The 13,833-nt window shown below is 36.9% G+C and overlaps 1 protein-coding gene and 1 long non-coding RNA gene across 2 annotated transcripts; both read left to right on the forward strand.

The window, feature by feature from the left end:
* Positions 1–5,252: 5,252 nt before the first annotated feature.
* Positions 5,253–7,477, forward strand: LOC306893027. The gene is made up of 5 exons (XR_013786523.1): positions 5,253–5,331; positions 5,849–6,018; positions 6,579–6,642; positions 6,814–6,914; positions 7,182–7,477. It is a non-coding gene; the product is annotated as an uncharacterized lncRNA (long non-coding RNA).
* Positions 7,478–8,558: 1,081 nt separating this feature from the next.
* Positions 8,559–13,331, forward strand: LOC306893301 (uncharacterized protein). Its single transcript, XM_079455070.1, has 14 exons — positions 8,559–8,568; positions 9,192–9,441; positions 9,710–9,785; positions 9,906–10,153; positions 10,258–10,335; positions 10,431–10,501; positions 10,583–10,713; positions 10,847–11,044; positions 11,202–11,288; positions 11,388–11,641; positions 12,058–12,186; positions 12,353–12,493; positions 12,566–12,683; positions 12,805–13,331. The coding sequence occupies exons 2-14, from the start codon at positions 9,274–9,276 to the stop codon at positions 13,020–13,022; spliced, it is 1,917 nt and encodes a 638-aa protein (XP_079311196.1). The 5' UTR covers positions 8,559–8,568; positions 9,192–9,273; the 3' UTR covers positions 13,023–13,331.
* The last annotated feature ends 502 nt before the right edge of the window (positions 13,332–13,833 follow it).

Genomic DNA, 13,833 nt, shown 5'->3' on the forward strand with positions numbered 1-13,833 from the left:
ACACAACAAAAAAACTCAACATGTTTTTGATAATTATTGACCTAAAGAGTCCAGAGAATTGTACTATGGTGGAAATTTTTAAATTGCTTGAAAATCAAACAACTAGTTTGCAAAATTAAGTTTTTAACATCATCAGCAATAACTCCTGAACCGTTTGATTGACATCAATAGATCAAGAGGCAAATTTGTTCAGAATGAGAAGAGCTATCATATGATATCAATAATTTGTGTGTATGTTAAATGTCACGTGATACACAATTGTTTAACTGATGAAATACACGTCAATTTAGCCATTTCTACTGGTCTAGCGCCACCTAGTGTCCAAACGCCATCTTCTTTTGTAGGTGACCTCGGAGTGATGGTCTACACATATGTACCAAGCCCCATGATGATGTGTTAATCCGTTCTGGATTTATGGCCATTTTAATGTGATAGGCTCCGCCCAGTTCAGTTTTTGGCATTTCCTACCGTGTATGAAAACAAAGTTCAACTTTTTTTCAATGATTATTTACATTCACACTCCACAGAAGTCATCTGCATTGGTTTGGTTCCGATCGGTTGAAAAACCAAGGACTAGTTCGCGAAAGTAGGTTTTTGACATCATCAGCGATAACTCACGAACCGTTTGATCGACAGAAGCGTGTCCAGAGGCAAAGTTGTTCAGAATGAGAAGAGCTATCATATGATGTAAATAGTTTGAGTATGTGTCAAATGTCACGTGATACACAATTGTTTATGCACTCCAAAAGCGTTACTTCGCCCCCTAGTGGCCGAATGAGTTCATATTTCTTATAGACCTTCAGGGCCACGAGTCAAACAAGCCCAGCGAGTGTCGTTTTGATCGGCCCCCGTTAACCCTGTGTAATGAGTGCTCAAATTTCATTGGCCGATGGCGGCCATGTTTTTTGAGAAACCCAAAAGTCCTTTTATACAGTCACGGTGCATGACACAAAGACACACCATACCAAATAATAAGTCGATCGGGCAAACGGTTGGGTAGTTATTGCCGTTTTCGAGATATTTGCTATTATAGCGCCACCTAGTGGCCAAACACCGAGTCTTTTTTATTATGACCCCGGACTGAGGGTCCTCACATATGGTCTAAGCCCCGTGAAGATAGCTCAAACCGTTCTCTAGGTATAGCCATTTAAGCGAAATAGGCAACTTTCGGTTCGGATGTTTTGATGCCCCCTAGCGACCCTGAATCGAATTTTCAACTTTCTTTTATGATTATTTATATTCACACTCCACATAATTCATCAGCGTTGGTTTGGTTCCGATCGGGCAAAAATCCAGTGACTAGTTCATTTTTTTTTTTTTTCATAAAATGCAAATTAGCGAAAAAATTTGCATACCGGAAATGAAATCGGAGATATACCTTTTTTAAGTTTGGAGCCAAGGATTCCAATGACACCAAACACTTTGTTGTGTGACATCCGGTTTACGAGCATTGAGCCCAAACGCATTGGCCATCGCTATAGCGCCACCTATGGACCGACATGGCTGGCTCCGAGTATCTGAGTAGCGTGCAAGACTACTACCATCTGACCAAGTCTCGAGTTTCTACGACTTACGGTTTGGGCTGGGCGACGCGTTTTATGGCGGAATAATAATAATAAGAAGAAGAAGAAGAAGAAGAATAAAAATCCTTACAAAAACAATAGGTTTTCAGCACTTCGTGCTCGAAACCCTAAAGAATAAAAATCCTTACAAAAACAATAGGTTTTCAGCACTTCGTGCTCGAAACCCTAATAAAAGCTACAAATACAATAGGTTTCTAGCCCTTCGGGCTCGAACCCTAATAAAACCAACAAATACAATAGGTTTCTAGCCCTACGGGCTCGAACCCTAAATATTCCAGATTATTACATGGGGAAAAAAGTAATGAAATCAAAAAGTATGCAGTTGACTGACTAAAATCTCTTCGATGGTGTGTGACTCTATGCTCCATAACCAATGTGGAAGCAAAATGGCCAGGATCAGTGCATGACTCAAGAATTTTCAGAGAGTCACATTTATGCACATTATTTGAACGTGGTAAGGGAACAAACATTTCAAGCTCAAAGTGTTATACACAGTATTATGCTGAGCCTAACAGAACTGCATTTTTCCATTATACAGGGGATTTTGACGGGATCCTGCTTGGAGACAGGGGCTATGCCTGCAGGCAGTATTTTATGACGCCCTTCCGTGAGCCAAACCCTGGACCACAAACCCGTTACAATGCAGCTCTAGCCAGGACAAGCATTGAAATGACCTTTGGGCAACTAAAGGGAAGATTTCAGTGTCTGAAAAGTCTGAGTGTTGCACCTGACAGGGCCTGTGACATAATTGTTCCATATGCCATATTGCATAACATTGCCACCATCAGAAAGGAGAGGAACCCTGTGGTGGGGGTGCAGCCTGATGATGACCTCCAGCCACTGCACTTGAACCAACCTAGTGGCAGAGCTGCACGGGACAGAATTGTGGAACACCATTTTTTTACTGAATAAAAGACAAGACAAATATGCTTAGTTTCTTGAGTTTTATTTAAAAGATTATTTATAAAGAAAAGCCAGCAAGTCATATTTTGCCTGCAATAAGAGATGGAAAGTCAGCAATATGATGTGTGAAATAGTGTATTAGCACTTACTCTGAAGCAACTCTATCTCCAGTGCAATTTCTCTCTCTTTCAAGTTGTCGAGTTCAATTTCTCCTCTAATTTCTCTTTTTTCACCTCAAAATACTCTATTTTTGGTTAAAGATGCCGCTTATATAGGGAACGGATGTCACCCTGTGTAATTTTGTGAAAAAAAAGGGTCAAAACATGCCTCATGCAACAAAAGACAAAAGTAAAACACTGCCCACCTCTGTATCAGTTCTTTGTGCAGACTGTTCTGTGAGCTTTTCTGTAGACCTTTCTCTAGGTGTGGACTCCTGCAACTCATGCTGCAGACAGTAAGAATAGGTACACAAGTATATACAAATTAGAGTTAAGTTATTTATGCACTTACAGCCCAGCTAACAAATTTAGGTTCTAAAAACATTTTCAAAACATTGCATTTTGGTTGTGGAAACATTGCTGTGGAATGTTTCTGAAAAGTTAAAATGTCCAGTTTTCTTGTTGTCGTTATAACGTTATTTAAGGGTTACAAAAACATTCTTCTATAACGTTTGCCTAACTTTATATCCAACCAAAATATAACGTTCTTTAAATATAAAAAAAAACATTCTAATAACGTTATTTAAGGTTTACAAAAACATTCTTCTTTAACGTTTGCCTAACTTTATAACCAACCAAAATATAACGTTCTTTAAACATAAAAAAACATTCTAATAACGTTAAAATGTCCAGGTTTCTTGTTGTGATTATATTATTTAAAGGTTACCAAAACGTTTTGTATAACGTTCTAAATACATTAATTTCTTATATATTAGAACGTTATTTATAGGTTACAAATACATTTCGTGCAACATTCTCCTAACGTTATTTTCACTCAAAATATCAACTTTTATATATTCTTATAACATTAAATGTTTCTGTTAATTTACTGTTAAGAACATTAATAAAAGATTACAAAACACTTGATACAACATTCTTCAAACTTAATTTTCATTCAAAATATGAACATAAATATCGAGTATTAACAATTTCTTAAAACATTACTTTTTTTACAGGTTAGTATTCAAAAGTGACATGAAACACTTAGGTAACAAATTAAATTGAAATCTGCCTTTTAAAACATTAAAACGTATTTAATTATTAAACATGTATCAACAATTTAAAAGAAAAACATATTAAAACATATAATATTAGGACACTGCAATTTGAATCTGTTTGTAGACTCCTGTGCACACCTGTCTTCTGTCTCCTCATTCTCCACCTGTGAAGTGAACAGATCATAATTTATTATTTTTGATCATGATAAATTCAGTTTGGCTTACATACAACTGAATTCAGTTATTTGCTTTAAAACGTTAAGGCTACCTCACACTGATCCGTTTCTTTAGTTTCTTAATAACAATGTTGTGAAACATTACATTTTCACTTTCTTTAAGCTTAGATCTGTAAGATCTACAATGTCAAACACAGATTGATCCATCTGAAGAGTGCACGAAGAGAGATTTATTGCGTCCGGTTTCTAACGGCCGTTGCTCATCACGCAGCGCTATCGGCTGGTTAGGACAAAACCTTTGGTTAACATACTTTATATCGCGTGTCGCATCGCGTTTGGTTAGGACACGATGTTAACAGGTTCATTTAAACATAATATGGTGGTATTTCTGCTGTTTAAACTTATCAGAACGTTCTGGGAAAAAACTAAAGCTTGCTGGAGATAATCAGTCAACCCAGCAAGCAATAGCCGTCATTTCAACGTCTCGGTTAACTATAGACCAGATGTAGTCCGGTTATGTGTAACCCACTTCTAGCCCAAAGAACCTAGAATTTTGTTTAAAGTCGTTTTTGGCTAAATAACTTGTGAGATATATGATATTACATCATGAAAGCAAAATGAACAGCGTTTATAAGGTATTTTTAATTTCTTTGACATGTTCAATAGCCTGAGCGTATACGCTATTTTGCTCGTCGTCAGAGCAGCTATTTGTAGCCCACACATAGTCCAAACTGAGGCACTATAGATTTTGTCCAGGCAGCTGATTACCAGGAAGTGCATGGTTCATATCCCTTCATGTTCGCCGTCTCAACATCTACACAAATACAAGTGTTTCTTGACATGGTCTATATGTAGCCACGTTTTAGCACAATTGGACGGGCTACGTGTAGTCTGCTTTTAGCCCTTGGGCGAAATGTTTCCCGTCATGTTAGCATTATCAATAATATCTAAACAATAAGTGTTATTTCGTGACATCTGTAGCCACAATTTATCCCTGAATTGGACAGGCTGTGTATGGGCTAAACAAAGGCAATCTGTGGTCTAATTTCAACGACTTGGCTATAGCCCAATATTGAACCAGCTAGTCTAAAATTGTTTACATGTACAGCGTGTGGGATGCATGACATCATAACAACAAAGTAATTTTGGCCAAGTTTTAATTTGCATTATTTGCACTGTCACACATTACATTTCCCGATTAGAATTTTTTACTTTGTTAAATAAACATGCAATTACATATCCCAACCTGTAGGTAGCAATTTGCCCTAGTACTGAGACATGGCCACTGCCAACGCGAGACTTGGAAGTTGGTAGAGAATTCGGCCAGATCTCGCGATAAACAAATCCGCCGACGCCATTTTTTTTAAAAACCAACACGTGAGCAGAAGCCACAGGTGTAGAAGCTAATCAACGCGATCAACAGACGGGCAAAAGGAATACGTTCAATTTTCTTGTAAGTAACTGTGTTATCTCTTTGTCATGTTTCCATTCTACATTTCATATTTTGTAGGGACCGTGAAATTTTAGCAGATAGCAGGGCTAGAGTATGCCATTTAGTGGTTATCTCAAAGCAAGGGATTTGGTTCAAAAGCACTTTGTGTTATGTTGGTTGGAAATCGCTTCATATCCCGATGGCAATCACCAAGATACGTAGTCTAAATTATTTTATATCTACTGTGGAAATCAATTCAGTATGAATACCTCAGAACTGGAGTGATGTGATCCACGTTCTTTGATTTAAATGCACTAAAAGTTTTATTGATAATTATCCAGTGAACAAAGCACAGCAATAAATATGCATAACAAATATATATATATATATATATATATATATATATATGTGTGTGTGTATATACACACATGCATGCATGCATGCATGCATACATACATGCTCATATGCTAAGTTTTTGTTATGGAAGTATTTGAGTGTTGTGAGTATTTGAAAGTAACACTGCCTTTGTTGCATTTAGGGTTTCAAAGAAAGGTGCTAACGCTTCTTGTTGAAATAAAAGAAGAATTAAAAAGAGTTGGCCAAAGGGTGGAAACAGACACTGGTGTCCAACTGTCTGCATTGGCCACTATGGAGGATTTCCAATGCTTGGAAAGGCAGCTGGAGAGTATGGAGACCCGGGCAGCAATGGTAAAACAACAACAACATGCCCTCACTAAAGCTTTCACCTTTCATAAAGTCCAAAAATAATTTAATCTGTAATATTGAATGTGTGACAGTGCAATGGCTTGTTGCATACAGAGATAGATCTAATAGAATAGACCTTTTTTTTACGAAGTACCATCCATAACAAAGTTTGAAACTTCAAAAATAATTGCATATTACAGTGTTAAAAAAATTCAAATTTAAATTGTCAATATAAAATTAGCGATTACAAAAAGTATCTGTGTGTATTAGAATAGTGCTGTTGATGTACAGTTGAGGTTTAAATGTTTACTTGACTACTTTTTAGTTACTACCACAGAGTTAAATTTTGGCAGACAGTATTGAGGCAGACACCGATTGTGGGGGGACCTACAGGGGGAAAAACTATTTCTCAGTGTGGGCCAGCAATCTGCTTGAATAAAGAGTTTTATAGGGCTAATGATGGAAAACTTGCAGCTCAATGGTCATTAACATTTAAGGTCGGTGCACACTTGTACACTGAAGCATATTTTTCTATCTGCCTGACATTGACATTTGTTACTCAGGTGTCAAAACTGTGCAAAGTCGGTGGCAGAAATGTTAAAGACGTACCAGAAGGATGCTGGACAGGTAAAGCCTTCAAAACATGCAACATAAATCAAACATCGTGGTGACCATACTCACTAATTATTCCATGTTTTCACAACAAAGTATTGTAATATTGTAAAAGTATTTCCAAAAAAATAAACAATTTGTCATGTTCGTATTTGTTACCAATTGTTATCCTTTTTTTTGTTTTAGGGTTTTGCAAAAAAGCCTCATGTCCAATTTTAATATGAAGGTGGGTGGTACGCTGCAGAAGGCAGCTTTTGAGAAGACCACTCTGTTCTCGGTCATTGCAGGTATGTGCTTGTGTTTGCATGTAAACATTGCTCCCAGAGCTTATGTCTGTCGTTTGGCTTAAAGGTGATGTATATTATCATTTTAATGATTTAATGTATTTTCTTTATGACATCAGTCTGTGTTGATATAAAAAATTTCCAAATCAGTATATATGTCAGCGCTATATTACCGAGCCCTATTATCAAATCCGTTACAATTAATGTATAAACTAATACACGATGATGTCCAAAAAGCCTTTTATCATGCTTGTTTTTTTTTCTTTGCAGATGCCGTGATGACCAACTTCCCAATGGCAACTGAATTTGAACTGAGGAATGCCATTTTAAGCAAGCACCAGGGAGAGTTGGGGGGGGGTGGGTATAGAAAAAAATAATGAATCAGTTTACTATTGTTATATTTTCTTGTTATTTGTATTATTATTGGTTGTCCTTTATTTAAAAAAATTCTAAAGAAGTTCAAATCTTAATTCATTTGATTTTGTTGTAACGAATATATTATTTCTTATGTTTTCCATTTTGTCTTTTTTACAATTGTTGGTTTTATTAATAAAAGCTTTATATTTAATTTGTTTGTATTAATTGCTATTTATGAGAAGAACATGTTAAATTTAGTTAACAAAAAATATTTTGGGTATTGTGTGGTTATCTATTATGTAGGCATTCATAATCTGTCTATTTGATGATTATGGTTAGACGTATTAAATTTTCCCTGACAGCCAAAATTTAGCTTTGTTGTAACTTAGAGACCCAAATTCACCGTCTATTAGACGTCTACGTGTGTTCGTTTAATAGCGGTCTATTTGATGACTAGGCTATTCTTCGGTATTGATTAGACGTCTATTAACTTTTCACTGACAGCCCAAATTTAGCCTTGTTTTAGCTTCGAGACCCAAATTCACCGTCTTTTAGACGTCTACGTGTATTCGTTTAATAGCGGTCTATTTGATGACTAGGCTATTCTTCGGTAATGATTAGACGTCTATTAACTTTTCACTGACAGCCCAAATTTAGCCTTGTTTTAGCCTAGACGTCTGGGCTATGTTTAGACGGCTAATAGACGTCTTTTAAACCAAAAATTGCTTGCTGGGAACATACTATGGGGTCAGATTTGTTTCATTATTCTGAATAAATAAACTACGATTCGCAAATAAATATAGAGAGTTTCACAAATTTTTTTTAAATCCACATATGCACAAAAAGCGAACCATAAATATATGTTAGACGTTCCACAAAAATAAATGCAATTCACAAATAAATACAATGAGATTTGCAAATAAAAATTATTAACAAATGTATTTTAATGATATTTATTTGTAGATCGCTTTCTTCACATTTGTGGATCGCTTTCTGCACATTTGTGGATTGCTTTCTGCGCATTTGTGGATCAGTGCACGCATTTGTGGATCAGTGCACGCATTTGTGGATGGCTCTCTGTGCATTTGTGGATTTTGAAACATTCCTAACGTCAAGACGTGCGCACAATCCACAAATAGGTGGACTCCGCCCACTATCTACTCGAGGCAATCGGACAGCGGTCTCACGGTGCTGACCAATCGCGGCACGTTTCCCCTACGACCAATCACGTTTTGATTTACAATGCAGGGCGGGAACTCAAGCTGAAGCCGAAATGGCGGAGCGGGAAGAATCACGACAGGTGAGTCTTGTTAGTCATTCAACACAAATCACTGGCTACAATTATGCTGCCTTCACACGTGCTCTCGGAAATTCGATTATACCTACTTCAACCCGGATTGCAACTAAATCCGTGAGAACGTGAAGGCGGCATTAAGTAGTGTTCTTGCCATGTTCGTATTTGTTACGTATAGCTAGCTAGGTAGGTAGAAATTATTTACCATGTTTCCAATAGGTTTTTTCGAAGGCCTGAGAACTAGTAGCCTACTAACTAATTGTTTCATCATTACATGTTAATGTAATGGCGACTCCGTATGATCCTATTAAGATTTTGTGACTGTTTGTGCAGGAACTTTCTGCACAAGTGGAAAGCGCAGCTCGGGCTTTAGTGCAGATAATTGCAAAGGATCTAACTCCGGGCCGCCCCACATCCAATCCCCCACAGGCACATATCCCCTCTCCCTCTGTTTCTTTTCCCTCATCCAACCTCTCCTCAGACGCTAGGGTGAATCATGCTCTTAAAAGGTTTGGCCCATAGAGGGAGAATATTCTTGTTTTTTGTTGTGCAGTCTCCCACCTAAACCGCTTTCATTAGCTTTTACTGTTTGACAGAAGCCACTAGTAATTGTTGTTTTGCATTTTTAGGCAATTTCCTGCCTTTTTCAATTCTAGTGGTGACCATTCAAGAGGCAAAGGCAAAAGACGGTTTGTTTCACAGCCAACACACATGGTTCCACGGATCAAAACAACCGAACTACAGATTTATGTCTTATCTGAACCCGCTGCTTCAAACACGCCCAAATTAACACCAACTAGTTCAGAGGAGCTTGTGCTCGCACATGCTGGACTTGGCAAGAGGCTTGTCACTTTTACAGAATCTGCTAAACATGATGAGGTAAGATGATTAAACAAACGTGCTGCACATGATCAATTAATAAAAAAACCTGAAGATTGTCCCCACAGATAATAAAGCATCACATAAAGTATCAGATGGTCCAATTATATACTTTGGCTTTTTGACATGAACACTTCAAGCAATAGTAATGTTTTTTTAGTAATGAAATGTTTTCTTGCTGAATTATTCAGTGTATTAAAAACATTGTTTGAGTAAATTATCATTTATTAAGAAAAATGACAATAGTCATTTATTATATGTTCATTAGATTTTTGATCAGTTGGAGGAAGAGTTTCCAAAGTTAAAATGTCTGAAGAGAAGCTGGATGTTTTACAAAGCCACAGGTACACATTTGAGAATTAGATGTGAACATATTACAATGTGATAAAATTATCTAAATAATAAAAACACGCCCCCCAAAAAAGTGATACTGATATTACTGTATTTACATTCTGTTCAAAAAGGTGGAAGTGGGCGCCGAAAACTGTCAATGATTCTAACTGATGCAGAGGGCTACACTTTGCGGGCACTAAAATCTGCCTCCAACAATGGGAAAAATGTGCTTTACTTGGTTCCAATCCAGGAAGCACTTTCCACAGATCCTCTACCCTATGATGCTCCTGAATTCTCTAAAATGCCCCAAGCCGACTGTGTCTCTTGTGGCCAGAAAATGCCTCTTCAGATGTTGGCTTTACACGTACAGGAATGTTCAGTAAGTAATTTCATTCTTCATTTGACTGTTTTCATTAAATTATATGAATTTTTTTAATGAAAATTAGAGCATTAAACAATTAATTCATGCAACCTGTGAAATAGAAAGCAGACTCTGAGATTATAGAAGAGGATACTCCTCCTGATGATGTTCAGGTCACAGATGCTGAAGAGACATTTGGGGTAGTTATTATTTCAGATATTCCTAAAGAAAAAAACGTTACATCAGTGTTTTCATATTGAGTGCAATAACCTTTCCTAAATGTGTGTTTTTACAGACTTGCCCCATTTGCCAGACAACTATACTGACTGATTTTCTCCAGACCCATGTTAATTTATGCATTGACAGGTAGTAATACTTAAGATAGTTTTCAAAATTAATAAACTTGAAAAATGAACATCTGAGATTTACTTTTGTTTTTTAAATAAGAAATAGTCCAAGGGATGACACAAATGGCAGTCCCTATCAGACTGATGATCTTCCTGGACCATCATCATCATCAGGAGTGGAATCATCTGGATCATTGGAGAGGTCCTTCATCTTTGAACAGGCAAAGAAAGGTACATTTGAAGGGTAACATTTATTGTACTATTCTTATCAATAAAAACAAAATAACCTAAGGGGTTATTTTATTATTGTTCATGCAAGAATGGCTGATCTGATTATTTTATTGATTATTTCACTTCCTGATAGAATGGATGAGGATTGTAGATCCACGCAAAGCATCTCTGCTGTTCTGCAGGACTGTGCTGAGAGAACAGAGCAAGGAAAAGCCACTGCGTTTTTATCTAGATTTGAAAGATAGCCCTGAAGACCAAGACAGAGCCATATTATCTTTCTATAAGGCAAAGGGAATCAACTGGGCTGCTCCACTAAAATGCATATTACAAGGTATATTGTAATATGTACTTTTTTAAATATGGTAATTAGCAGATTTATAGATTTTGTAATCCAAACATTTCTCTGTTGTTTTACATTTGTTGCTATGTTCTTTCATGCCATCTTTAATAATGTATCCTCATTGAAATTAATTTAAAACATTTTACAGGAGATGCAGCCATTGGTGATGGGGTCAATAGACATCTCCTGAGTATGGCTGTTGAAAAGCTGAGGACTGGCTTTTCACTGAATTTTGGTATTCATGGCGTTATTGGAAATGTTTTAAACTTTACTGTCTTAATTTATGGAAAAAAGATAAAGAATTTATCTTTAACACATTTGAATTCCTTTTCAGGCATAGCAGATGTAACACTCCTGTTTGAGGGTGAACAGGATCACCTTGTTCCATGTTGCAGTCAAACTCTGATTGATAGTGACTTATTTGTGGTTGCTGGGCGCATGATAGGCCACTCCTTTCTTCATGGTGGGCCTTTGGTTCCTGGAATTAGTCCAGCCATAGTTCACGTGTTGATTGGTGGTCCCATCGAGACTGCAGAAATTAAACTAGAAGATTGTCCAGATTTGGAACAGAGGCATACCATCCAACTGGTAGGTGCTAACATTTCTGTCTATTTACTTGTATTTAAGAAACATCTCAAATTACAGAGTACATATTATACAGTACATATATTTTTCAAACTATAAAAAAAGGCTTTATTACACTGCGCTCTGAAATACATGATTCTGATTGACCACTTCCGACATTCCAAGGGTTATTATCCTCAGATAGCAACCGCTTGAAACTAATAACACCCAGCAACCAGTATGCTGCAAATCACTTTGACAAAAATTTTATGTAAATATGTATTTTGACCAAATTAAATGTCCGTGACATTTAAATGTGGTTTCTTAACTTAAAACCAAAAGTAAACAGAATTATCTGAAGTTGAGGTTCTTGATGGTAATTAAAATAAAGCAGTGTAGTTGTATGCTTTTGGAATGTTGTTAAATTAAATGTTTTTTAGTTGCAAGGTAACCAAAACCTCTCTGAAGAGGAAAAGGAGGAAGTTACCAGACTTGCAGGGTCATGGGACCTTCCTGGGTTTTCTGAACACCACCGGAAATGGCTGTTCAATAGGTTGCTGCAACAAGCTGTGAGTGTCTGAATCTTTTAATAAGCTACTTGATTTGTTTTGTTGTCATTTGGACTGTTCATTAATGTTATAAAACACTGCTGTTCCTCAGTCAGATTTAGTAAATCCCAGATATGTGTAATTTAAGCAAGTCCATTCACTATCTTTAAAGTATACTTTTCCTTAGGTTTTGTACAGGACTAAATGTCAAGTAAAGCAGCTGAGGCGTGGAATCAAAGAAACCAAGGTTTGGCCATTGATCACAGCACGAGAAGATGTAATTCAAGTCGTCTTCCCAAGGGCATGTGAAGTTCAGTATGGTCCAGAGGTATATCCTTTACCTGATTAGACACAAGTTCTATCTCTTATAAAGTGTTTGAGTTTTACATTTTATTTGTAGGTCATTATTCAGCACATTGCTTGGCCTGTTCCCGATTCTGATGACGATGATGATGACATTTTGCACCCTGAAATTGTCACTCGTCAAATTACATTTCTTCGGGAATATATTCAGAAAGGTAAGTTACCTTTTCAGTGAAGTTGCTGCTATTAATACTATTCATAATTTTGTAATTTGATGTAATGTCTTGTAATAGTATTAGAGATGTGTTTATATAAACTTTGTAATTCTCTATACAGCCACCTCAGACCAGCTGCAGAATCTTATGTCATTTTGGACTGGATGGGAGGTTCCATCTAACAGTTTGCAGGTTAAAGTGTGCAAGGGAAAATTCTTCAAGGCTTCCACCTGCAGCAGGACCCTAATGCTTCCTGCTGACATAATAACAATGGATGAGTTTTCTTCTACTTTGCAAGCTTGTGCAAACACAGCATCTACTGGTTTTGGATTGGTATAACACTTTCACAATACGATTCTGATGATGTTCTTACTCAGTTAGTTTTGACTGAAGAAATCTTATTCAAGGTTCTTGATGTTCCAAAATCATTGAATTTAATTGCACATGTTAGAAATGTTGTACTGTCCTGTTTTTACATGCAGTAAATACTAAATAAGCACTTTGATTGCATTGTTCAAATTAAGTGAAATGTTATACATACAAGTGTTCAAGCTAACCTGCAACCAAATTCTGTACAAACGTGAGCGTCTGAAGGTATACGTCAACTCCAAATAAATCAGACTCCTGTAGTGGGTCTATCTGTGATACAAGATGCTCATTTGTGAGTTGCAACATTTGAATTGCAGGCACATTGACCCCAAAGTGATCAGCCTCAACATCTCCATGTTCAGCTGCAGCAGAGTTTGGAAAATATGTCTATAACAAAAAATATCGTTTTGGTTATTTTTAGACTCTACCTTTAACATACAGTATATATCTACCACAGTGAAAATTGGAAGGTGTACCTGTCTAGAGAAAGTGGAACAACAAGAAAATACACAGTAATGCATTTCAGGGTTAAGGAAATTACCTCAGGGTTACTTATTGGATTCTGATACTGCCCAACTTCCCACAGCTGATTTGGGGTCAGGTTGTTCTCGGTCCTCAAGGAATGGTTATCCCAAGCATCCCTGAAAGCATTGAGGCTTGCTTGTATGCGTGGTAAAAAAACATAATGACAGCAAAAAAGGTGGGTGAAGTTGCTTATATCAAGATATCCACAGTCCTCAAGCCGATGTAGAATGTCATAATACACTCCAGTGACACACAT

The sequence above is a fragment of the Barbatula barbatula genome (genome assembly GCF_947034865.1).
Source record: "Barbatula barbatula genome assembly, chromosome: 4".
Taxonomy (NCBI): Eukaryota; Metazoa; Chordata; class Actinopteri; order Cypriniformes; family Nemacheilidae; genus Barbatula; species Barbatula barbatula.

Bases quoted from the DNA above. Each gene is read 5' to 3' on its own strand.
- LOC306893301 (XM_079455070.1), top strand. From the start codon at position 9,274: ATGGTTCCACGGATCAAAACAACCGAACTACAGATTTATGTCTTATCT. The intron at 10,714-10,846 runs GTACATTTGAAG...ACTTCCTGATAG, and splicing joins CTTTGAACAGGCAAAGAAAG to AATGGATGAGGATTGTAGAT. The intron at 11,045-11,201 runs GTATATTGTAAT...AACATTTTACAG, and splicing joins ACTAAAATGCATATTACAAG to GAGATGCAGCCATTGGTGAT.